Genomic DNA, 24572 nt, shown 5'->3' with positions numbered 1-24572 from the left:
TGTGTGGAGGTGTAAACAGGGCCCAGTCAGTAGGCTCTGAGTGTGTATTCCTGTGTAGAGGTGTAAACAGGGCCCAGTCAGTAGGCTCTGAGTGTGTATTCCTGTGTGGAGGTGTAAACAGGGCCCAGTCAGTAGGCTCTGAGTGTGTATTCCTGTGTGGAGGTGTAAACAGGGCCCAGTCAGTAGGCTCTGAGTGTGTATTCCTGTGTAGAGGTGTAAACAGGGCCCAGTCAGGAGGCTCTGAGTGTGTATTCCTGTGTGGAGGTGTAAACAGGGCCCAGTCAGTAGGCTCTGAGTGTGTATTCCTGTGTAGAGGTGTAAACAGGGCCCAGTCAGTAGGCTCTGAGAGTGTATTCCTGTGTGGAGGTGTAAACAGGGCCCAGTCAGTAGGCTCTGAGTGTGTATTCCTGTGTGGAGGTGTAAACAGGGCCCAGTCAGTAGGCTCTGAGTGTGTATTCCTGTGTGGAGGTGTAAACAGGGCCCAGTCAGGAGGCTCTGAGTGTGTATTCCTGTGTGGAGGTGTAAACAGGGCCCAGTCAGTAGGCTCTGAGTGTGTATTCCTGTGTGAGGGGGCACCTTGGAGGCGTAAACAGGGCCGAGTCAGTGGAGGATGATCTGAGAGTCAGTCGACTCAGACACCTATCATTGGTCGGTTGCGGGCGACCTAGAGCTGTCCTGACACTGAATTGATCACAGTGGGGATTGGTCTGTAGGGGTGAGGGGCCAGGGTGACTGTGGGTTCTGTGTGAAACACGGTACCTGGTGAAACTCTATTGGAAGAAGGACCTCATTCTGAAAAGTGTCTGTGTGACTCTCAGAAGTGGTGAATTCCAATGATTTTAAACGTGCTGCCAGGTATGCCCTGGGTTCGGTCATTTAGCGTTAAATATCTAGAATCTGTGTGAACGAGATGACAACTAGAATCTGTGTGAACGAGATGACAACTAGAATCTGTGTGAACGAGATGACAACTAGAATCTGTGTGAACGAGATGACAACTAGAATCTGTGTGAACGAGATGACAACTAGAATCTGTGTGAACGAGATGACAACTAGAATCTGTGTGAACGAGATGACAACTAGAATCTGTGTGAACGAGATGACAACTAGAATCTGTGTGAACGAGATGACAACTAGAATCTGTGTGAACTAGATGACAACTAGAATCTGTGTTTACTAGTTAAGACCATTTATGATATAGTACAAGATAGTAAGGTGCACCTGTAATTGTTTTAAACATGTAATTATTTTAAACCTGGACCCCATTTCATATTTTCTGATATGAGAGTTGTGTGACTGTGATATGAGAGTTGTGTGACTGTGGTATGAGAGTTGTGTGACTGTGGTATGAGAGTTGTGTGACTGAGTCATAATCTGATGTTTGGATAGTAACAGAGATCTATAGTTCCTCCTAGAGATCTATAGTTCCTCCTAGAGATCTATAGTTCCTCCTAGAGATCTATAGTTCCTCCTAGAGGTCTATAGTTCCTCCTAGAGATCTATAGTTCCTCCTAGATATCTATAGTTCCTCCTAGAGATCTATAGTTCCTCCTAGAGATCTATAGTTCCTCCTCTATAGTTCCTCCTAGAGATCTATAGTTCCTTTAGAGATCTGTAATTCCTCACAGAGATCTATAGTTCCTCCTAGAGATCTATAGTTCCTCCTAGAGATCTATAGTTCCTCCTAGAGATCTATAGTTCCTCCTAGAGATCTATAGTTCCTCCTAGAGATCTATAGTTCCTCCTAGAGATCTATAGTTCCTCCTAGAGGTCTATAGTTCCTCCTAGAGGTCTATAGTTCCTCCTAGAGGTCTATAGTTCCTCCTAGAGGTCTATAGTTCCTCCTAGAGATCTATAGTTCCTCCTAGAGATCTATAGTTCCTCCTAGAGATCTATAGTTCCTCCTAGAGATCTATAGTTCCTCCTAGAGATCTATAGTTCCTCCTAGAGGTCTATAGTTCCTCCTAGAGGTCTATAGTTCCTCCTAGAGGTCTATAGTTCCTCCTAGAGGTCTATAGTTCCTCCTAGAGGTCTATAGTTCCTCCTAGAGATCTATAGTTCCTCCTAGAGGTCTATAGTTCCTCCTAGAGATCTATAGTTCCTCCTAGAGGTCTATAGTTCCTCCTAGAGGTCTATAGTTCCTCCTAGAGGTCTATAGTTCCTCCTAGAGGGCTATAGTTCCTCCTAGAGGTCTATAGTTCCTCCTAGAGATCTGTAGTTCCTCACAGAGGTCTATAGTTCCTCCTAGAGATCTATAGTTCCTCCTAGAGATCTATAGTTCCTCATATAGAAATATGCTTAATCAGATGATTGACATGTGGATAATAAGCTTTATTATAACGTTATCTTGGGGTTCCGTTCCTTCACTGCCCATCATAGAAGATCACGGGGTGGTATTGAGAGGGGGATGATATTTTAGAAAGCAGAGGAAGGTCTATAGTTCCTGGGAGGCTTGATTTTGCCGTGGTCTCTGGGAGGTTAGAGAACCGTTGAGGATCCCATGGTCATTGTCTGGGAAACTAAAGTTTATTTTTTGTTCTGCTGGGAGGATGTTTGGAGAGCTGCTTCGTTGCTATGGAGAGTCCCTGAAAAAACAAATGGAATGGTTGTCGTGACTACCTGAGAATTTCTTACGTTTTATATGGATTCTGTGAATATATGAAAATATGATGAATTGTATGTGTGTATAATGATTACTAGCGATTTGATGAAGTAATACTGGGAATATAATTTAAACAACCCATATGTAGACGAACGTAGGCTTTGAGTTGGTATCTTTAATGGATCATTTGATAAAGATGAGGTTTAAGCATTATTAAACTGTCTACAAAGTCTGAGCAGTTGTCTCAGAAACTGATGGGAGTGTGTCCACTTTAGGGTAAGTTACCCTAACAATGTAACTATAAAACGCTTATTGGATTTTCTCCGTCCGGGTACTATATTTCAAATACATGTAAATCTACATTTGAAATGGGGGGGGGGGGGGTTCTTCCTGGTATGAGAGGAGTTGGGGGGGAGTTTAGTTAGTTAGTTAGTTAGTTAACGAAGCTAACATTAGCTAGTTCATTATCACAAAAGTGAGAACTGCTCTAGATTGGAAACTTACGTTAATGAGTGTAAAGCCATATTGTCTTCATGGAAACGATATACAATATATGGGAAAGAATATAGTTGAGGAAATAATCCAAACCTAGTTGTGCCTAGTTAGGACATAACGTTAGCTAGCTAGCTAACGGTACTGTACTGTAGCTCATACAACGCCGACGGTCAAACCCGGCTTTCTAATATTTACGTTCATTAACTATAGTAACGTTATGGAAGATATTCACAGAAAACTATTATTAGTATGTTATATTATTATAATACATTATTTCGAGACATATTCAGAGCCAAACATCAACCCAACTTAACCTTTTTAACTGTTGTCGCATCCAAACTTGTCACCATCGTTTTCAGTTGTAATTGCGAAGTTCCCGGAAGAAGTCCAGCAACAACGGAGGTTCCTCGATGAACCCACCTTCTAACAAGTTCTTTGAAGAACCTTTTGGGGCTGTTTTTCATTGACCAAGAACCCTACGGTTCTTAGGGGATCTGAGAACAACTCCAGTTGAACCCTTCATTTTTAGAGTGTAGTCGGCTCTATTTACTCTCAGATTCAAACATGATGATTAGTATCAACGATCAAGTCAGCTGCTGCTGCTCCAATACAGTATGAGGTGAGACGGTGAACTGGGCAGTCAGCTGCTGCAGCTCCAATACAGTATGAGGTGAGACGGTGAACTGATGTTGAACCGGGCAGTCAGCTGCTGCTGCTCCAATACAGTATGAGGTGAGACGGTGAACTGATGTTGAACTGGGCAGTCAGCTGCTGCTGCTCCAATACAGTATGAGGTGAGACGGTGAACTGATGTTGAACCGGGCAGTCAGCTGCTGCTACTCCAATACAGTATGAGGTGAGACGGTGAACCGGGCAGTCAGCTGCTGCTGCTCCAATACAGTATGAGGTGAGACGGTGAACCGGGCAGTCAGCTGCTGCTGCTCCAATACAGTATGAGGTGAGACGGTGAACTGATGTTGAACCGGGCAGTCAGCTGCTGCTGCTCCAATACAGTATGAGGTGAGACGGTGAACTGATGTTGAACCGGGCAGTCAGCTGCTGCTGCTCCAATACAGTATGAGGTGAGACGGTGAACTCATGTTGAACCGGGCAGTCAGCTGCTGCTGCTCCAATACAGTATGAGGTGAGACTGTGAACTGATGTTGAACCGGGCAGTCAGCTGCTGCTGCTCCAATACAGTATGAGGTGAGACGGTGAACTGATGTTGAACTGGGCAGTCAGCTGCTCCAATACAGTATGAGGTGAGACGGTGAACTGGGCAGTCAGCTGCTGCTGCTCCAATACAGTATGAGGTGAGATGGTGAACTGATGTTGAACCGGGCAGTCAGCTGCTGCTGCTCCAATACAGTATGAGGTGAGACGGTGAACTGATGTTGAACCGGGCAGTCAGCTGCTCCAATACAGTATGAGGTGAGACGGTGAACTGATGTTGAACCGGGCAGTCAGCTGCTGCTGCTCCAATACAGTATGAGGTGAGACGGTGAATATGTACATGTAGGTAGAGTTATTAAAGTGACTATGCAGAGATGATAACAGAGAGTGGGGGGGAGGGGCCTTCCTCTGACACCGCCTGGTAAAGAGGTCTTGGATGGCAGGGAGCTTGGCCCCAGTGATGTACTGGGCTGTACGCACTACCCTCTGTAGTGCCTTGCGATCGGAGGCAGAGCAGTTGCCATACCAGGCAGAGATGCAACCAGTCAGGATGCTCTCGATGGTGCAACTGTAGAAGCTTTTGAGGATCTGAGGACCCATGCTAAATCTTTTCAGTCTCCTGAGGAGGAATAGGTTTTGTCGTGCCCTCTTCACGATTATCTTGGTGTGCTTGGACCATGATAGTTTGTTAGTGATGTGGACACCAAGGAACTTGAAGCTCTCAACCTGCTCCACTACAGCCCCGTCGATGAGAATGGGGGCGTGCTGTCTTCCTTTTCCTGTAGTCCACAATCATCTCCTTTGTCTTGATCATGTTGAGAGAGCGGTTGTTTTTCTTGCACCACACGGCCAGGTCTCTGACCTCCTCCCTATAGGCTGTCTCATCGTTGTTGGTGATCAGGCCTACCACTATTGTGGCATCGGCAAACTTAATAATGGTGTTGGAGTCGTGCCTGGCTGTGCAGTCATGAGTGAACAGGGAGTACAGGAGGGGGCTGAGCACGCAACCCAGAGGGGCCCCTGTGTTGAGGATCAGTGTGGCGGATGTGTTGTTACCTACCCTTAAAAAACATGAGCTGGCGCACACCCAGAAGAATAGTTTGTGAGGAGGTGCTGACTAACGGCGAATAAACTATAAACTATCAAAATAAAGTTGCACACTCCATGTTTAAACTCCCAGTAATTTATTGGGTATTTACCAACGTTTCAGCATCACTGTGCCTTCTTCAGGGTGATGTCATCAATACTTGAACCAGGTTATGTAGACAAACAGTGCAATTAGTGCAACCAATGACAATAGTGAGGGGTGTGTCATAATCATTAAGTTCATTAAAATGAATTAGTGAAACTGTTAAATAGTATATGACATATTAAATATATTACTGTATTGTTATCATATAGAAACATCATGGAATATTGTACATCATATTAAATATATTACTGTATTGTTATCATATAGAAACATCATGGAATATATTAAATATATTACTCTATTGTTATCATATAGAAACATCATGGAATATTGTACATCATATTAGCATCAACATACATTGTTTCATTCAATTTCACATAATAAGGATATTTAATATTTTCAAGTTCAGAAGTCAGAACCCATCACCTGCTATGTAAAATAGACAGAAGAATGCACAATGGTCAATGCTATCTGGGATCCTTGGGACATCCCTACCCTAAACCCTAACCTTAACCCCTACCTTAACCATTTTAAATGTCAACTTCAACGGGCTAGGGACGTCCCAAGGATGTATCTCTACCTGAAAATACATGATCTAAGTGATTGATAGTTGGTATTCAGCAGTCATAAAGCCTTATTTACTTTAATGAACTACTAAAATAGTGATTTAGTCAGACAGCATAGACAGCAGCTCTACACTTTATTGACTGACTGATCCATTCATCCTTCCATCCCTCCTCAGCCTTCCTCTCCTCTGAAGACCCAGTGAGGGTGGAGCTCAGTCAGAGAGCTGTTGAGGGACTGGTTAGGAAGAACACTTCTACAGCCAGAGAGGTGAGAGGTCACACATGATTTAGATGGTAAATATTTATGTCCCCTTAGTGGTTCATCACGTCAGCAAAAGGGAATATGTTCCATCATCTATATTTATTTACATTAGTGCAAATTGTTCACATTTCTCACCCCTTTTGGCTGTATGAAAGTTAATTTCCCCTCAGGCACACACATTTGTTCTTTGTTATTACCCGAGCCACTGCCTGTTCAGCCTGCTATCATCCAGAAGGCGAGGTCAGTACAGGTGCATCAAAGCTGAGACCGAAAGACAGAAAAACAGCTTCTATCTCAAGGCCATCAGACTGTTAAACAGCACAGAGAGGCTGCAGCCTACATATAGACTTGACATCATTGGCCACTTTAATAAATGGAACACTAGTCACTTTAATAATGTTTACATATCATTTCTCATCTCATATGTATAAACTGTATCTCAGTCTATGCTGCTCTGACATTGTTTATCCATATATTTATATATTCCTAATTCCATTCCTTTACTTAGATTTGTGTGTATTAGGTATTTGTTGTGAAATTGTTAGATATTAATTGTTAGATATTCCTGCACTGTGGGAACTAGAAGGACAAGCATTTCACTACACCTGCAATAACATCTGCTGAACACCTGTATGTGACCAACAACATTTGATTTATTATGAAGGTCATTTGTGTCAAATGTACTTTTCCCCTCATTCACCCCATCTCTTTACATTGCTGATGCATAATCAGTGGCCTGACTGTGTCAAAGGCCCATCCTGGTAGATCTGAACCTAATGCAGCTTGGAGTGATCAGATGTCACATTTAGGTGCCAGGTGTAACTGAGGCCATAGATGCTCCATATCCATTACTTTGAGTGGTTTATATAATATGACTAAATGCATTTCTTTCTGTGTTGCAGGGACAGTCAAGAACTGGAACAGCAAGGCCACAGAACATGACATAAGCAGAGCTGTGGGAGACCACCTCAAGCCCCTGGTAGAGCCGGGGGTGGTGTTTACCACTCCACCACGCCTTCAGCAGGCTGGAAAAGTGGGATTGATCTGGTTGATCCATTTGTTTGTGTCCGTTTCCAGTAGTTGAATCCTTTGACATATTGTTGAATTAAACATTTATCTTCAACAAATGCACTGGGTTGGTTGAAAAGTGATACTAAACGTACATACCAGCACTATTTTGACATAGTGGGAAATATAATGAATTTATACTTTTTTCATAATAAGATGGACCAAGATACGTATTGGTTTTGCAAGAGTCTGTTGATTGTCAGTCATTGGGTTAATTTCTTTTGCAATATGTTCAAATCAAGCTTTATTTATACAGCACATTTCAGACATGGATGCTTCACAGGAAAAAAATAAAACAATGAAAATAAACAGAAATATTTACCACAACAAACATAAGATTAACAACTGAAAGACGAATTAGCATTCTAAGGAAAATCCATTGATTAAAATATTAATTGGATGCAACATCCAACCCAAAATATAAGCATGTTTTTAGGAGGGGCTCTGAAAGACACTATGGGGGTGTCCACTGGAAGTTGACTAGTAACAACAACTGGGACCTAAAAGACACCCACCATGAGACCCACTAAATCTGCCCAAGAAGAGGAAAACAAAAGAAAAACCCACACCAAACTTAAAGACAGGAAGTAAACCAAAAAGGTGGAGCAACTAAAGGTGTTGACTCTCCACATGTATCAAGACAACTGGAGCACTGGGCCAGACACTCTTAAATAGAACCTGGACCAGCTCAGGTGAAACACCTTCCCACTAACGAGATGGACAAGCCAGCACAGGTGTAACACATACTGACTAACGAGGTGACACCAATCAGTGCGTCCTACGTGCTAACGAGCTAGACGGGCTAACGAGCTAGACGGGCTAACGAGCTAGACGGGCTAACGAGCTAGACGTGCTAACGAGCTATACGTCCTAACGAGCTAGACGGGCTAACGAGCTAGACGTGCTAACGAGCTAGACGGGCTAACGAGCTAGACGGGCTAACGAGCTAGACGTGCTAACGAGCTAACGGGCTAGACGGGCTAACGGGCTAGACGTGCTCACGAGCTAGACGTGCTAACGTCCAACCTCAAAACATAAATGGAAAAACCAAAGCCTGTAACACCTTATGACAACAAATATATCCTATATTTCTTTTGGACAAGTTTGCTCACCACCAACAGAAAACAACTTCCATTTCACATTATAATCAACTACAATGCTTCACCTTCACCAATATAAACATGGTGTCTACTGGATGTCAACAATTAAAAACAAGAAAAAAAACACGTATTTCTAAATAATAATATACAATAGTATTATTTGTTTCTCCTTTTTCTTTCTATAGAATCCTAAATCCCACTAGCTTCTAGAACTCTCGTCTTCCTAAAACTCACTAGCTTCTAGAACTCTCGTCTTCCTAAAACTCACTAGATTCTAGAACACTCGTCTACCTAAAAAACACTAGCTTCTAGAACTCTCGTCTTCCTAAAACTCACTAGCTTCTAGAACTCTCGTCTTCCTAAATCCCACTAGCTTCTAGAACTCTCGTCTTCCTAAAACTCACTAGCTTCTAGAACTCTCGTCCCCTTGGAACGAGCCCAAACAAAACTCATCTCCAATACGGAAAAACGTGCAGTCAAAATACATTGTGATCCATGGCAACGCACTGTCTAAACACAAAACTTTTTGACTGCCCACCTTGAGACAATCAGCAACCAAGTTGTCCTCACCACAGACATGTCTGATTTCAAGAGGAAACTCCTGCAATATCCATAGTAACTTTCCACCTCACTGCAGAGCTTCTGTCCCTTTTCAGGGTTCACTAGATAGGCATGTTGTTGGATCGGGGCCCAGTCCCCAATGTCATGCTCTAGTACATTTGGGTTGGCACATCTGAGAATGAACCCTGATATTTTAAAAGCAGGGCAACAATGTCAATATAATTGTACCAAAAATTGTCAGTTGGTTGCATGAATAAATATCATCAATAAATCGATTACTAAATCTGATCATGAAATGTAAATATGAAATATTTGGTTGCATAGTCATATTTTCAATGTCTTTTCAATGACATGTTGCTAGATGGGATATCCCCAATGTCAAAACACAGTTTTAACGTGTCCAAATCAATAACCAATATGCAGAAACAGTTTGGGATATATTGAAAACATAAAATGTGCTATATACACAAACATCTGCCACAATAATCATGTTACTCCTTATAAAATAGGGGGAAATTAGGGGGAAATCAGGTTGTACGTGATGTTGAAACTAACAACTAAACAAAACACATGGAAATGGGAGATATATTTTACCTCACTGATTAGAGGACAACCTGCAGAAGACAGTCAGCTACATTTTGGAGTGATGCATTTAAATGTAGGGGTCGCTAAACAAAGGAACACAACACTTATTTGTCATAACTCATCGATATCATGTTAAAATCATTTGTGTGACAGGAGGGAGATGAAGTTGCACGTCCTGTTAAAACGAACAGCTCAAAAAGCACACGGAATCTGGGAATAATGTGTACATCCCTGGTTAGAGGACAATTTGTAGAAAGCAGCTAGCTACATTTTGAAGTGTTGCATTTTGATTCAAGTGCGTCACCAACATGGTAAGTGTAACACAGCTCTTTTTGGTTCTACATTGTGACATCATTAAAATACTCCTTCTACAATGTTAAAACATTCTACATTGTGACATTATTTCATTGATATCATGAAACAACTCCTTCATGTATTTTCTGATGTTTAATCAGAGATCTGTTATCAGAGTATCTCTTCCCACATTGATCACAGCTAGGAGATTTCTCTCCTGTGTGTGTTCTCTGATGTGATACTAGGCTGGTTAGCCAAGAAAATCTTGTCCCACATTGACTACAGCTATATTGTTTCTCTCCTGTGTGTGTTCTCTGGTGTATAGTGAGATAGCTAGACGTAGAAAAACTCTTCCCACATTGAGTACAGCTATATGGTTTCTCTCCTGTGTGTGTTCTCTGGTGTATAGTGAGATAGCTAGACGTAGAAAAACTCTTCCCACATTGAGTACAGCTATATGGTTTTTCTCCTGTATGAGTTCTCTGGTGTTTAGTGAGATAGCTAGATGTAGAAAAACTATTCCCACATTGGTTACAGCTAAAAGGTTTCTCTCCTGTGTGTGTTCTCTGGTGTATAGTGAGATAGCTAGATGTAGAAAAACTATTCCCACATTGGTTACAGCTATAAGGTTTCTCTCCTGTGTGTGTTCTCTGGTGTAATATCAGGCCGTCTGACCGAGTAAAACTCTTCCCACATTGATTACAGCTATAAGGTTTCTCTCCTGTGTGTGTTTTCTGGTGCTTCTTCATATTCTGTGAAGTTGAGAATATTTTTCCACAATCTGAACAGTGGAAAGATTTCTCTCCTGTGTGTGTTTTCTGGTGTAGAGTCAGAGAGCCAGATGCAGCAAAACTCTTCCCACATTGATCACAGCTATATTGTTTCTCTCCTGTGTGTGTTTTCTGGTGTAATATCAGGCTGTCTGGCCGAGTAAAACTCTTCCCACATTGATTACAGCTATAAGGTTTCTCTCCTGTGTGTACTCGCTGGTGTTTAGTCAGATGGCAAGATGAAATATAAGTCTTCCCACATTGATCACAGCTATAAGGTTTCTCTCCTGTGTGTGTTCTCTGGTGTATTATCAGGCTGTCTGGCCGAGTAAAACTCTTCCCACATTGATTACAGCTATAAGGTTTCTCTCCTGTGTGTACTCGCTGGTGTCTACTCAGATGGCAAGATGAAATATAAGTCTTCCCACATTGATCACAGCTATAAGGTTTCTCTCCTGTGTGTGTTCTCTGGTGTGATAACAGGTTGCTTGACTGAGTAAAACTCTTCCCACATTGAGTACAGCTGTACGGTTTCTCTCCAGTGTGAATTCTCAGGTGTACTTTTAGTGCTTTTAAACTTGAGTAACTCTTCCCACAATCAAAACAGTGGTGAGATTTCTCTCCTGTGTGTGTTCGCTGGTGTATTTTAAGTTCTGATGAAGATTTGCAATGTTTTCCACAGTCAGAGCAGCAGATAGATTTCTTCCCTGTGGGTCTCTGCTGGTGTTTCTTGAGGTGATAGAATCTGGACAGACTCTTCTCTGACTCGTCAGCATCATGATGTTGAGGCTCCCCAGAGGATCCATGATAGTCACGTCTCTCACCTGTGTGAACAAGTCAGACAGATAGTTAAAGGCTCACAACAGCAGAAATCCACTGAAAAAGGTGATGCCAACAGCGTAGCCATGATACTGTACAACAATTGACGTCTGTAATGAATGTTAAAATGACTTGACAATTGTCTTAAGACAGTCAAGTGAGCAACAATAGTCATATTTAGTCTTGTTTTCACATTAGTAGTAACTAGAAATAAGTAAAAGGTGTTGAACTCCTAAGCAGTGTGCCAGGCGACTTTTGTTCTCAAATATAGGCACCTTTCTGTGTTTGCTAAAATTGCGACAAGGGCGATGCGCACACAATTTGATTGCAGAAACACCTCCCTGCTAATGCAGAAACCGCTAGTTATGGATGTAGTATATCTGCCTGGAGCAAAAATGGTGAGCAAGTGGCCTAAGCTGTGCCATTAGAGATTCTGGGTTCGAGTCCAAGCTCTGTTGCAGCCGGCCGCGACCGGGAGGCCCATGGGGCGACGCACAATTGGCCCAGCGTCGTCCGGGTTAGGGGAGGGTTTGGCCGGCAGGGATATCCTTGTTTCATCGCGCACTGGCGACTCCTGTGGCGGGCCGGGCGCAGTGCACGCTGACCAGGTCGCCAGGTGTACAGTGTTTCCTCCGACACATTGGTGCTGCTGGCTTCCGGGTTGGATGGGCATTGTGTCAAGAAGCAGCGCGGCTAGGTTGGGTTGTGTTTCAGAGGACGCATGGCTCTCGACCTTCGCCTCTCCAGAGTCCGTATTGGAGTTGCAGCAATGAGACAAGACTGTAAGTACCAATTGGGGAGAAAAAAGGGGTGAAAAAAAATATATATTTAACAAATGGTGAGCAAAGATTAGTTTTCACAATGTATTCTGAATATTACAGCACTAGATCAGGAGTGTTACTCAAGGAAACTCACATTAAGCTCTGTGTCTATTCACTAATTCACCACCGTGGGGGAAACTCAGGGGAGTTCTCATAGGCTGACAGCAAAAATAGCCTCCATTTCCAGGTTGATTATGATTATTATCATCATTTGACACTACTTTGGATTATAATTGTAAGGCTCGTTTGAATGTCCTGATTTAATATAATATTTGTGTTATTGTCAAATGTACTACTTTATATTTAAAAACGACTTCAACCAGTAAAATGCTCATTGGCTAGTTTTCCATCAGCCTGACATCAGCCTGACAATGAGGTTTTGTCCACTAAGTGTATGCCAAAATGGTCTATAATCTCACCTAACAATAACATAGACCTACTGTAGGACCCATAACTTCACCTAACAACAACATAGACCTAGGACTATAAATCATTTAATATTTTAGGTGAAACAAGGAGACTAAAATGTCTTTGTCATGACAATTCATAACCTGATCACCAGATAATTTTGTGAATAATCCCACTAGGCTACTCTGTAATGTGTTGTCATTCTAAATGTCCTGAATAAAGGAAAATAGCTCTGTGTGTTGTACAATAGCCTATCCATCAAGGAACAGTTCTCTACACATTATGAGCTAAGTATCTCCGTTTCCAAACGGACTAACGAGACCCTACTGTAAATCAAGTAGACAATAACACATTATAAATATCGATTTGTTTGGGATGTTGGATCCAACGTGGAGCACGGCATAACTGTCTTTACCGGTGTAATGAATGAAGAACTACGTTTGACTGGCATGCAGAAAATGATTTCCTGGATCAGCTGATGATAGTTGAACATGTGACTGTAACTAAACAGCTACAGTATTAAGTATTATGTGTAATTATTGAAGAACCGCATTAATGACAGTATCCATTTGGGAGTTGTCAATAAAGTTAAGGTGACTCTCGGTTAGAACCATTGGATTTAGTAAACTGAAATGATTTAGGATTTCTGTGCCCATGAAAACTGTTTTCCCAGCGTAACAAAAGGAGACACTAAATGTTACGTAGTTAGAGAGCATTTCGGAGATCTGAATATACAAAACAACTGTCCGACAGCAAGATCCAGTATTTAAGTTAAAGTTCATCATATGACAAGCATAACGTTATGACTATAACTACTGTTCCCTGAAGGAGGGAAACTAGGTAGAACATACTATTAAATCCACACGTTATGACTATAACTACTGTTCCCTGAAGGAGGGAAACTAGGTACAACATACTATTAAATCCACACGTTATGACTATAACTACTGTTCCCTGAAGGAGGGAAACTAGGTACAACATACTATTAAATCCACTGGCTTACTGGTGTTCTTCCATGCCGTCCATGGGAGGGGTGCGTCACTTGAGTGGGTTGAGTCACTGACGTTGTCTTCCTGTCTGGGTTGGCGCCCCCCCTTGGGCTGTGCCGTGGCGGAGATCTTTGTGGGCTATACTCGGCCTTGTCCCGGGATGGTATGTTGGTGGTTGGAGATATCCCTCCAGTGGTGTGGAGGCTGCGCTTTGGCAAAGTGGGTGGGGTAATATCCTACCTGTTTGGCCCTGTCCGGGGGTTTCATCAGATGGGGCCACAGTGTCTCCTGACCCCTCCTGTCTCAGCCTCCAGTATTTATGCTGCAGTAGTTTATGTGTCGGGGGGGCTAGGGTCAGTCTGTCACATCTGGAGTATTTCTCTTGTCTTTTCCGGTGTCCTGTGTGAATTTAAATATGCTCTCTCTAATTCTCGGAGGACCTGAGCCCTAGGACCATGCCTCAGGACTACCTGGCTTGATGACTCCTTGCTGTCCCCAGTTCACCTGGCCGTGCTGCTGCTCCAGTTCAAACTATTCTGCCTGCAGCTATGGAACCCTGACCTGTTCACCGGAGGTGCTACCTGTCAAAGACCTGTTGTTTTCAACACTCTAGAGAGCAGGAGCGGTAGAGATACTCTCAAAGATCGGCTATGAAAAAGCCAACTGACACTTACTCTTGTGTTACTGACTTGTTGCACCCTCGACAACTACTATGATTATTATTATTTGACCATGCTGGTCATTTATGAACATTTGAACATCTTGGCCATGTGCTGTTATAATCTCCACCCGGCACAGCCAGAAGAGGACTGGCCACCCCTCATAGCCTGGTTCCTCTCTAGGTTTCTTCCTAGGTTTTGGCCTTTCTCTGGAGTTTTTGCTAGCCACCGTGCTTCTACACCTGCATTGCTTGCTGTTTGAGGTTTTAGGCTGGGTTTCTGTACAGCACTTTGTGATATCAGCTGATGTAAGAAATACATTTGATTTGATTTGTGACTATAATTACTGTTCCCTGAAGGAGGGAAACTAGGTACAACATACTATTAAATCCACACCTCGCTGGAAGCCCCGCATTCCACAGGTGATGAGCGTGAGACTCGGATATATTCCTTAACCTGTTAGGGCTAGGGGGCAGTATTGACACGGCTGGATAAAAAACATACCCGATTTAATCTGGTTACCACTCCTACCCAGTAACTACAATATGCATATACTTATTACATATGGATAGAAAACACCCTAAATTTTCTAAAACTGTTTGAATGGTGTCTGTGAGTATAACAGAACTCAAATGGCAGGTCAAAACCTGAGAGATTCCTTTACAGGAAGTGGCCTGTCTGACCATTTCTTGAACTTCTTTTCCATCTCTATCATTTACTAAGGATCTCTGCTCTAACGTGACACTTCCCACGTCGTCCATAGGCGCTCAGAGCCCGGGAAAAAACAGAATGTCGTCATTCCAGCCCCAGGCTGAAACACATTATCGCCTTTCTCAAGTGGCCGATCAAGGGACACTGGGCTTATGCGCGTGACCCGACCGCCCCCGCCTTTGGGATTTTTTCCTCTGTTTGCCGAAAAGGAGATTCCCTGTCGGAATATTATCGCTTTTCTACGAGAAAAATGGCGTAAAAATTGATTTTAACCTGTTGGGTCTAGGGGGCAGCATTTGCACGTCTGGATAAAAAAAATGTACCCGATTTAATCTGGTTACTAATCCTACCCAGTAACTACAATATGCATATACTTATTATATATGGATAGAAAACACTCTAAAGTTTCCAAAACTGTTTGAATGGTGTCTGTGAGTATAACAGAACTCATTTGGCAGGCAAAACCCTGAGACATTTTCTGACAGGAAGTGGATACCTGATGTGTTGTATTGACTTTAAACCTATCCCATTGAAAAACACAGGGGTTTAGGAATATTTTGGCACTTCCTATTGCTTCCACTAGATGTCACCAGCCTTTACAAAGTGTTTTGAGTCTTCTGGAGGGAGATCTGACCGAACAAGAGCCATGGAACGTTGATGTCCCATTAGACACCTGGCGCGCTAGTTCATGTTGGGTACCCTCGTTCCAATACGTTATAAAAGAGTATGCATTCGTCCACCTTGAATATTATTCATGTTCTGGTTAAAAAAGGCCCTAATGATTTATGCTATACAACGTTTGACATGTTTGAACGAACGGAAATATATTTTTTCCCCTCGTTCATGACGAGAAGTCCGGCTGGCTTACATCATGTGCTAACGAGACGGAGATTTTTGGACATAAATGACGAGCTTTTTTGAACAAAACTACATTCGTTATGGACCTGTGATACCTGGAAGTGACATCTGATGAAGAGAATCAAAGGTAATGGATTATTTACATAGTATTTTCGATTTTAGATCTCCCCAACATGACGTCTAGTCTGTATCGCAACGCGTATTTTTCTGGGCGCAGTGCTCAGATTATTGCAAAGTGTGATTTCCCAGTAAGGTTATTTTTAAATCTGGCAAGTTGATTGCGTTCAAAAGATGTAAATCTATAATTCTTTAAATGACAATATAATATTTTACCAATGTTTTCTAATTTTAATTATTTAATTTGTGACGCTGACTTGACTGCCGGTTATTGGAGGGAAACGATTTCCTCAACATCAATGCCATAGTAAAACGCTGTTTTTTGATATAAATATGAACTTGATAGAACTAAAAATGCATGCATTGTCTAACATAATGTCCTAGGAGTGTCATCTGATGGAGATTGTAAAAGGTTAGTGCATCATTTTAGCTGGTTTTATGGTTTTGGTGACCCTGTCTTTGACTTGACAAAACATTACACACAACTCTTGTAAATGTACTGTCCTAACATACTCTAAATTTATGCTTTCGCCGTAAAACCTTTTTGAAATCGTAAAACGTGGTTAGATTAAGGAGATGTTTATCTTTCAAATGGTGTAACATAGTTGTATTTTTGAAAAATTTGAATTTTGACATTTATTTGGATTCAAATTTGCCGCTCTTGAAATGCACCTGCTGTTGATGGAGTGCACCACGGGTGGCACGCTAGCGTCCCACCTAGCCCCAAGAGGTTAAACAGCGGTTGACATGCTTCGAAGTACGGTAATGGAATATTTAGAATTTTATTGTCACGAATTGCGCCATGCGCGCGACACTTCTTTACTATTTCGGATAGTGTCTGGAATGCACAAACAAAACGCCGCTATTCGGATATAACGATGGATTATTTTGGACCAAACCAACATTTGTTATTGAAGTAGCAGTCCTGGGTGTGCATTCTGACGAAGACAACAAAAGGTAATCAAACTTTTATAATAGTAAATATGATTATGGTGAGTGCTAAACTTGCCGGGTGTCTAAATAGCGAGCCCGTGATGCCTGGGCTATGTACTTAGAATATTGCAAAATGTGCTTTCACCAAAAAGCTATTTTAAAATCGGACATATCGAGTGCATAGAGGAGGTCTGTATCTATAATTATTAAAATAATTGTTATGCTTTTTGTGAACGTTTATCGTGAGTAATTTAGTAAAATGTTAGCGAATTCCCCGGAAGTTTGCGGGGGGTATGCTAGTTCTGAACGTCACATGCTAATGTAAAAAGCTGGTTTTTGATATAAATATGAACTTGATTGAACAAAACATGCATGTATTGTATAACATAATGTCCTAGGGTTGTCATCTGATGAAGATCATCAAAGGTGAGTGCTGCATTTAGCTGTCTTCTGGGTTTTGGTGACATTATATGCTGGCTTGAAAAATGGGTGTCTGATTATTTCTGGCTTGGTACTCTGCTGACATAATCTAATGTTTTGCTTTCGTTGTAAAGCCTTTTTGAAATCGGACAGTGTGGTTAGATTAACGAGAGTCTTGTCTTTAAATAGCTGTAAAATAGTCATATGTTTGAGAAATTGAAGTAATAGGATTTTTAAGGTTTTGAAAATCGCGCCACAGGCTGCCAGTGGCTGTTACGTAGCGTCCCACCTAGCCCATAGAGGTTAAATGATTTAATCCTTAAATGTAATACCTCACTTCACCGACCCAGGAAGTGGAGGAGCCAAACAGGTGTTGTAACTCGTTCATAACTGGCACGCAGATCGTAGAAATGGTAAGATAAATTGGCACTTCAAACGGAAGTGGAAAAAGTTTGCCTATTTTACCGGAAACTTCAGGAGCATAACGTCAGAATTAACGAAGGCCAGCAGCAGGTGGGGAATTGGTTATTTTCTTCTGGTTATATTGACCTCTGGCTTCCTCAAGTAATTTGTTTGTGTTAATTATTTAATCAAATGCTTGAAGCATCAGTTCAATTCAAGTTCTGCACATACAGTTGATTTTATTAAACACATGGGGTGTGTCTATATGAACAAATACACGTCATAAAATTTCAACCAATCAATTGGTAGAAAGAATACAGTAGGTTGTATCTCTCTAGGTCATGCCAGTAGGTTACAGTAGGTTGTATCTCTCTAGGTCATGCCAGTAGGTTACAGTAGGTTGTAACTCTCTAGGTCATGCCAGTAGGTTACAGTAGGTTGTAACTCTAGGTCATGCCAGTAGATTACAGTAGGTTGTAACGCTCTAGGTCATGCCAGTAGGTTACAGTAGGTTGTAACTCTCTAGGTCATGCCAGTAGGCTACAGTAGGTTGTATCTCTCTAGGTCATGCCAGTAGGTTACAGTAGGTTGTAACTCTCTAGGTCATGCCAGTAGGCTACAGTAGGTTGTATCTCTCTAGGTCATGCCAGTAGGTTACAGTAGGTTGAACCTCTCTAGGTCATGCCAGTAGGTTACAGTAGGTTGTATCTCTCTAGGTCATGCCAGTAGGTTACAGTAGGTTGTAACTCTCTAGGTCATGCCAGTAGGTTACAGTAGGTTGTATCTCTCTAGGTCATGCCAGTAGGTTACAGTAGGTTGTATCTCTCTAGGTCATGCCAGTAGGTTACAGTAGGTTGTATCTCTCTAGATCATGCCAGTAGGTTACAGTAGGTTGTAACTCTCTAGGTCATGCCAGTAGGTTACAGTAGGTTGTAACTCTCTAGGTCATGCCAGTAGGTTACAGTAGGTTGTAACTCTGTAGGTCATGCCAGTAGACTACAGTAGGTTGTATCTCTCTAGGTCATGCCAGTAGGTTACAGTAGGTTGTAACTCTCTAGGTCATGCCAGTAGGTTACAGTAGGTTGAACCTCTCTAGGTCATGCCAGTAGGTTACAGTAGGTTGTATCTCTCTAGGTCATGCCAGTAGGTTACAGTAGGTTGTACCTCTCTAGGTCATGCCAGTAGGTTACAGTAGGTTGTACCTCTCTAGGTCATGCCAGTAGGTTACAGTAGGTTGTAACTCTCTAGGTCATGCCAGTAGGTTACAGTAGGTTATAACTCTCTAGGACATGCCAGTAGGCTACAGTAGGTTGTAACTCTCTAGGTCATGCCAGTAGGTTACAGTAGGTTGTAACTCTCTAGGACATGCCAGTAGGCTACAGTAGGTTGTATCTCTCTAGGTCATGCCAGTAGGTTACAGTAGGTTGTAACTCTCTAGGTCATGCCAGTAGGTTACAGTAGGTTGTACCTCTCTAGGTCATGCCAGTAGGTTACAGTAGGTTGTACCTCTCTAGGTCATGCCAGTAGGTTACAGTAGGTTGTATCTCTCTAGGTCATGCCAGTAGGTTACAGTAGGTTGTATCTCTCTAGGTCATGCCAGTAGGCTACAGTAGGTTGTATCTCTCTAGGTCATGCCAGTAGGTTACAGTAGGTTGTAACTCTCTAGGTCATGCCAGTAGGCTACAGTAGGTTGTAACTCTCTAGGTCATGCCAGTAGGTTACAGTAGGTTGTATCTCTCTAGGTCATGTCAGTAGACTACAGTAGGTTGTACCTCTCTAGGTCATGCCAATAGGCTACAGTAGGTTGTAACTCTCTAGGTCATGCCAGTAGGTTACAGTAGGTTGTAACTCTCTAGGTCATGCCAGTAGGTTACAGTAGGTTGTACCTCTCTAGGTCATGCCAGTAGGTTACAGTAGGTTGTATCTCTCTAGGTCATGCCAGTAGGTTACAGTAGGTTGTATCTCTCTAGGTCATGCCAGTAGGTTACAGTAGGTTGTATCTCTCTAGGTCATGCCAGTAGGTTACAGTAGGTTGTATCTCTCTAGGTCATGCCAGTAGGTTACAGTAGGTTGTATCTCTCTAGGTCATGCCAGTAGGTTACAGTAGGTTGTATCTCTCTAGGTCATGCCAGTAGGTTACAGTAGGTTGTATCTCTCTAGGTCATGCCAGTAGGTTACAGTTGGTTGTATCCAAGTGGAAACAATTATCAACCCAATGTGGAAAGTGTTGAATTTGGTCAACAACAAAATGAATGGCTTATTTGCTACGTGAGGTTTACTTGATCTAACAGAAGTTTCGTAATGATTAAGTTGTTACGTGGACACGTGACATACCGACAACTTTGATAAAAACACTATTGGAGTTGTCTCCAGATCGCTATGCATATTCATGCTAGTAGCTTAGCATCTCTCTCCATTGAATACAGGCGGTTGACGACAACAACCCTCATAGAATATAAACAATAGATTACAATAATAAGATGTATCCACCAATCCAAAGACAGGATAGGCGGGAGATAGACAACCCACAGTGCAGCTTTGTGGACAACGACTCCCCTTGTCAGGACGGAGAGACATCTTGTCAGTATATCCATAATCTTTGGTGTAGCCAACCCAACTCTCACATGGCTCTATTGGGGGTCACGGTGTGTAGTAAAACATCACTACATTAAAATCACTACATGCCGTGGCCCCCCAGTCTGCAGTCAGCAGATAGACCCTCCTCAAATATATATGTTAAGTCACTTTTTGGAAACGGAACGGAGAAAACAAGGGGTAGCTTGTCTCTACGTCGTCTGATTCTAGACATATCAGTCATCATCCCAGGGCCCTCCGTTGAAGAGGTATTGACGAGCCAACTCCGAATATCCAAAGTTAAAAACTAATTGAAGGCGGTACTTACTGGTGTTAATCAGATCTCCTATCTCCTCCTCTTCATCTTTCAATGTGACAGTAATCTCCCCTTCCTTCTTCACTCCAAAAACAGCATCATCCTCTTCTTCCTCTTGTTTAACTGAAACGTCTTTCTCTTCATCTTTCACTGTAACAGCCTCACCCTCTACTTCTTGTTTTACTGTAACATCCTCCTCTTCCTTCTCCTCTTTCACGACAATGTTCAGCCCCAGAGCTTCTGTCTCCGTCCAGCAGACCTCCTCTTCTTTAACAGGAGAGGAGTAGTTTAGGGAGCTCATGTTCGGGGATGTTAGCTAGCTAGCTATCATTAGCGACTAGGCTAATGCTAACTTAACCAGCCAGCTACTATAGCTGACTAATAAAAAATAACGTAATATTAAATTAAATAGGTTAACAAGTAGATACGACAGAAGTGTGTCTAAAACACAGTAGCTAATATAGACCGAAAGCGTATAAATAGCTTGATTCTTTCGGCTATGTTGGCTAGCAAGCTACCGAGGTGGTTGACGAGCTGTTTATGAAGAACCGTCCACTAGATTATACGTCACGCTGCAGCATCGCCTGAAAGACGCACATCGCCGTCTGCTGACTGGAGGGAAACGCAGTTGAGGATCACATTTTATATTCAGTCAAAGATTATTTTACATGGATTTAATTAAATAATACTATTGAGACATACAAAGACAGGAATGTGGTGATTGATTAGTGAGAATAAAAAATGTTTACTACAGCACATTTAAGGCAGTTTCATTCAGTCAAACAACATATAAATAAGTAGCCAGCTGCTGTAGGTCTATACTGCTCCTACATGGTGTAAGAATACATCATGTAGATGTATATAATGAACAGACTAGGTCTATACTGCTGCTACATGGTGTAACAATACATCATGTAGATGTATATAATGAACAGACTAGGTCTATACTGCTCCTACATGGTGTAACAATTGTTAGGGTTGAACTGGCTATTTGTATGCATAACCTTTATAATATACTGGGGAAGCTATGCTACAATATTAAGTATATGAACTGCGAGTAAATCAACTGAAGACAAGAAGAACTACAACCGGCAACAGGAAGTGCGTCACGACGCTGGTTATCAGCCTACACGCCGACGACAGGAGGAGCAAGTTTAAACCACGCTCCTCCTCCCTCGGACAGGCCAGCATTGAGCGGGAACTCTCTCTGTCAGTATAAAAGACAGAACAATAGGATGTGTTGCTCTCTTCTCTGTTTTGCCCTGCGAGGTAAAACAGCGAGACCGTATATATACACGAACCACACATATACCACGCACGTGTTTGCATTAATTAAAGTACAGCTAAATCAGAAGTTACTATGTGCTGACTATTTTGTTCTGTTACCAGAAACGAACTGTCGCAACATTAACATGGTGAACCCGGACGGTCTGGTATATAGGACGTTTACGCTGAGCATTTAATCAGCCAATTGGACTTCGCTTTCGGGGAAACGGTGTACTTTACAAATTGTCCGGGCTACTAAAAACAGGTAAGCAGACACCTATTGTTATAATAACTAAAGATCTGCATATTGGCTTTAACCAAATTAATTTTGTGAAGCACCTGTTCGATGTAAGTGAACAAAATTATGAATTATTATGAGTAGATAAGAAATTTGATAGTCACCATTGTGAAATGCAAACCTGTGGTAGATGTGTTGTTATTAATGGTACCTTTGAGTATTTTGCACCTGGCGAGATCCGTAAAATATAAAAGGTGCGGTTAGGTTCAGGGAGAATACTGAAATCTATCGGCGAGATTCGTAAGGAAGGATACGATTAGGTTCGATGATATAGGGAATAATTGGGTTTGTAATTGGTATCGGCAATGATTCGTACATATAGAAATGCGGTTAGGTTCGATCGGGAAATTTTAGATAGAGAATAATTGGGTTTGTAATTGGTATCGGTAATGATTCGTACATATAAAAGTGCGGTTAGGTTCGAGGAATTACCCCGACAATGATCGTGAAATTTTAGATTTGAATACTGGATGACCTGCAAGATTCGTTCATATAAAGGTGCGGTTGGGTTCGGTAGAGTAATTCTTGGGAAAGGAGGTGAGGTTATAAGGCGAAATAAAAGAGGAATACTGAATTGAGGATTTAAAGATAAGAGAATAATGGTATAATAAAAGGATTGGAAATAAAATAATATGATACATTTAGGCGTGGAATAATAGGGAATAGTTTACTGTTTGAAATTATTAACGAAAAAGCAATAAAAGACGGGAGGAATATTTTAGATAGGACGATAATTGTGGCTATTGGCAAGGCCCATACTGCGGGAGTGGTTGGGTCTGAAGAATATATGGTTTAAATGAGAGATATTGTTGACTCGACTGGAGAGTTATCAAATTAGTTGATGTTTGAAGCTTGACACTGTAAAACCCGGGTTTAAATAATTGGTTTGAAATGTTATGGAGTGATATTTGAATTGTATTGAATAACTCCGGTTCCATATAATTAGGTTAAAATAAGAACCGAGTTTAACTAAATAGGTTGAAATAAGTGGATTTAAATAAATAGTTAACGTGCTTTAAATAAGGGACTAATTATCGAATTGGTCAGAAATAAAAACTAAAATAATACAGTAAAACTAAAATATGACTATCAGTGAAGAAGTGGAGAAAGTATTACAGGCTCTAAAATCCACGCTGGAAATCAACGGAGGGAAAGAATAGAAGAGACGAGGAGAGAAACTCTATATGGATTGGATAGAGGATGGTTGGGTATTGTCTCCTGATGGAGTTCCCACAGAAGGTGAGCCAGGTAGAATACTGGGAGCATTGAAGCGGAAAATTCAGAAAGCAGAGGGGAAATGGAAGAAAGCGGGAGAACCCGGAGAAGGTACATTTATGGAAGCAATGGAGAAAGCCAGACAGAAGGAGAGAATAGGACTGATAATGATAGAGAAGCTTAAGTAAATGGGGAAAGAAAAACAAAGTAACGAGGAGGAACAGGAAAAGACAGAGAGGACTCCCACGGCTCACACAGAGACAACATCTAAAACCATATTATACCCCTCCCTGGCTGACCAGGGGTGGCGGGAGAAACCAGATAGCGAGGTGGTGGTAGTGGGACGGAGGCAACTATATCAAGTGCCGCCCGTAACTTTACCCCCTCCCCCATATGCTAGTCCTCAGGGAGCCGAGGGAGGTAAAGAGGAAGAGACACAGGGAGGAGGACAGGATGTAGCCACTTTATTAAAAAAGTGGATAGAAACAAAGGGAGATATAATGATAAGAACGTGGGGTCGAGAGCGTGTAAGTGGTGCTGCACCACCCAGAGCCCCCAGTAGACCCGTTTACCATAACCAAAGTCCGGATGGGAATAGACAAAAGAAAGGGGGAGATGGATGCTTTAACTGTCACAAACCGGGTCATTTTGCTAGAGAATGTGAGGTTCTGTGTAAACACTGCAATAAAATAGGTCGAAACTGCAAAAAGAGTGAATCGGTTGAGATAGAGCAACTAACAGTAACTGTCGGGGTAACAGAGTACCTGATAACAAACCTAGGAGAAATAGCGGGGAGGAGCAGAGACTCCGTAGACAGAAGGGGAAAAACAGGGAGATACGCTGACAAAGACGGAGTGAAGCGGTGTTTTAACTGCGATAGGACGGGACATCTCGCAAGAAACTGTTATACACCCTGTAAACATTGTGACGGAGTTGGACATAACCACCGAAATTGCACCTCCAAGCAATAGCATTGGTGGTTCAGTGGTAGAATTTTCGCCTGCCACGCGGGAGGCCTGGGTTCGGATCCCAGCCCATGCACTATGGGACTACAATTTTATTGTTATGTTTTGAATGGAACCATAAGGTTGATGGTGG

At 42.1% G+C, this 24572-nt stretch overlaps 1 protein-coding gene across 1 annotated transcript; it reads right to left on the bottom strand.

The window, feature by feature from the left end:
- Positions 1–7531: 7531 nt before the first annotated feature.
- On the bottom strand, positions 7532–21232 carry LOC145875943 (uncharacterized). The gene is made up of 2 exons (XM_082971716.1): positions 20708–21232; positions 7532–11492 (listed from the first exon to the last, which is right to left on the bottom strand). The coding sequence occupies exons 1-2, from the start codon at positions 20994–20996 to the stop codon at positions 10018–10020; spliced, it is 1764 nt and encodes a 587-aa protein (XP_082827842.1). The 5' UTR covers positions 20997–21232; the 3' UTR covers positions 7532–10017.
- Between the last annotated feature and the right edge of the window lie 3340 nt (positions 21233–24572).

Source organism: Salmo salar, unplaced genomic scaffold (assembly GCF_965601325.2).
Source record: "Salmo salar unplaced genomic scaffold, fSalSal1 ptg000384l, whole genome shotgun sequence".
In the NCBI taxonomy this organism is placed as follows: Eukaryota; Metazoa; Chordata; class Actinopteri; order Salmoniformes; family Salmonidae; genus Salmo; species Salmo salar.
Note: the sequence above shows the minus strand (reverse complement) of the source record. Positions and strands in the feature narration are given on the sequence as shown.

Bases quoted from the DNA above. Each gene is read 5' to 3' on its own strand.
- LOC145875943 (XM_082971716.1), bottom strand. From the start codon at position 20,996: ATGAGCTCCCTAAACTACTCCTCTCCTGTTAAAGAAGAGGAGGTCTGC. The intron at 11,493-20,707 runs GTAAGTACCGCC...TTGTTCACACAG, and splicing joins AGGAGATCTGATTAACACCA to GTGAGAGACGTGACTATCAT.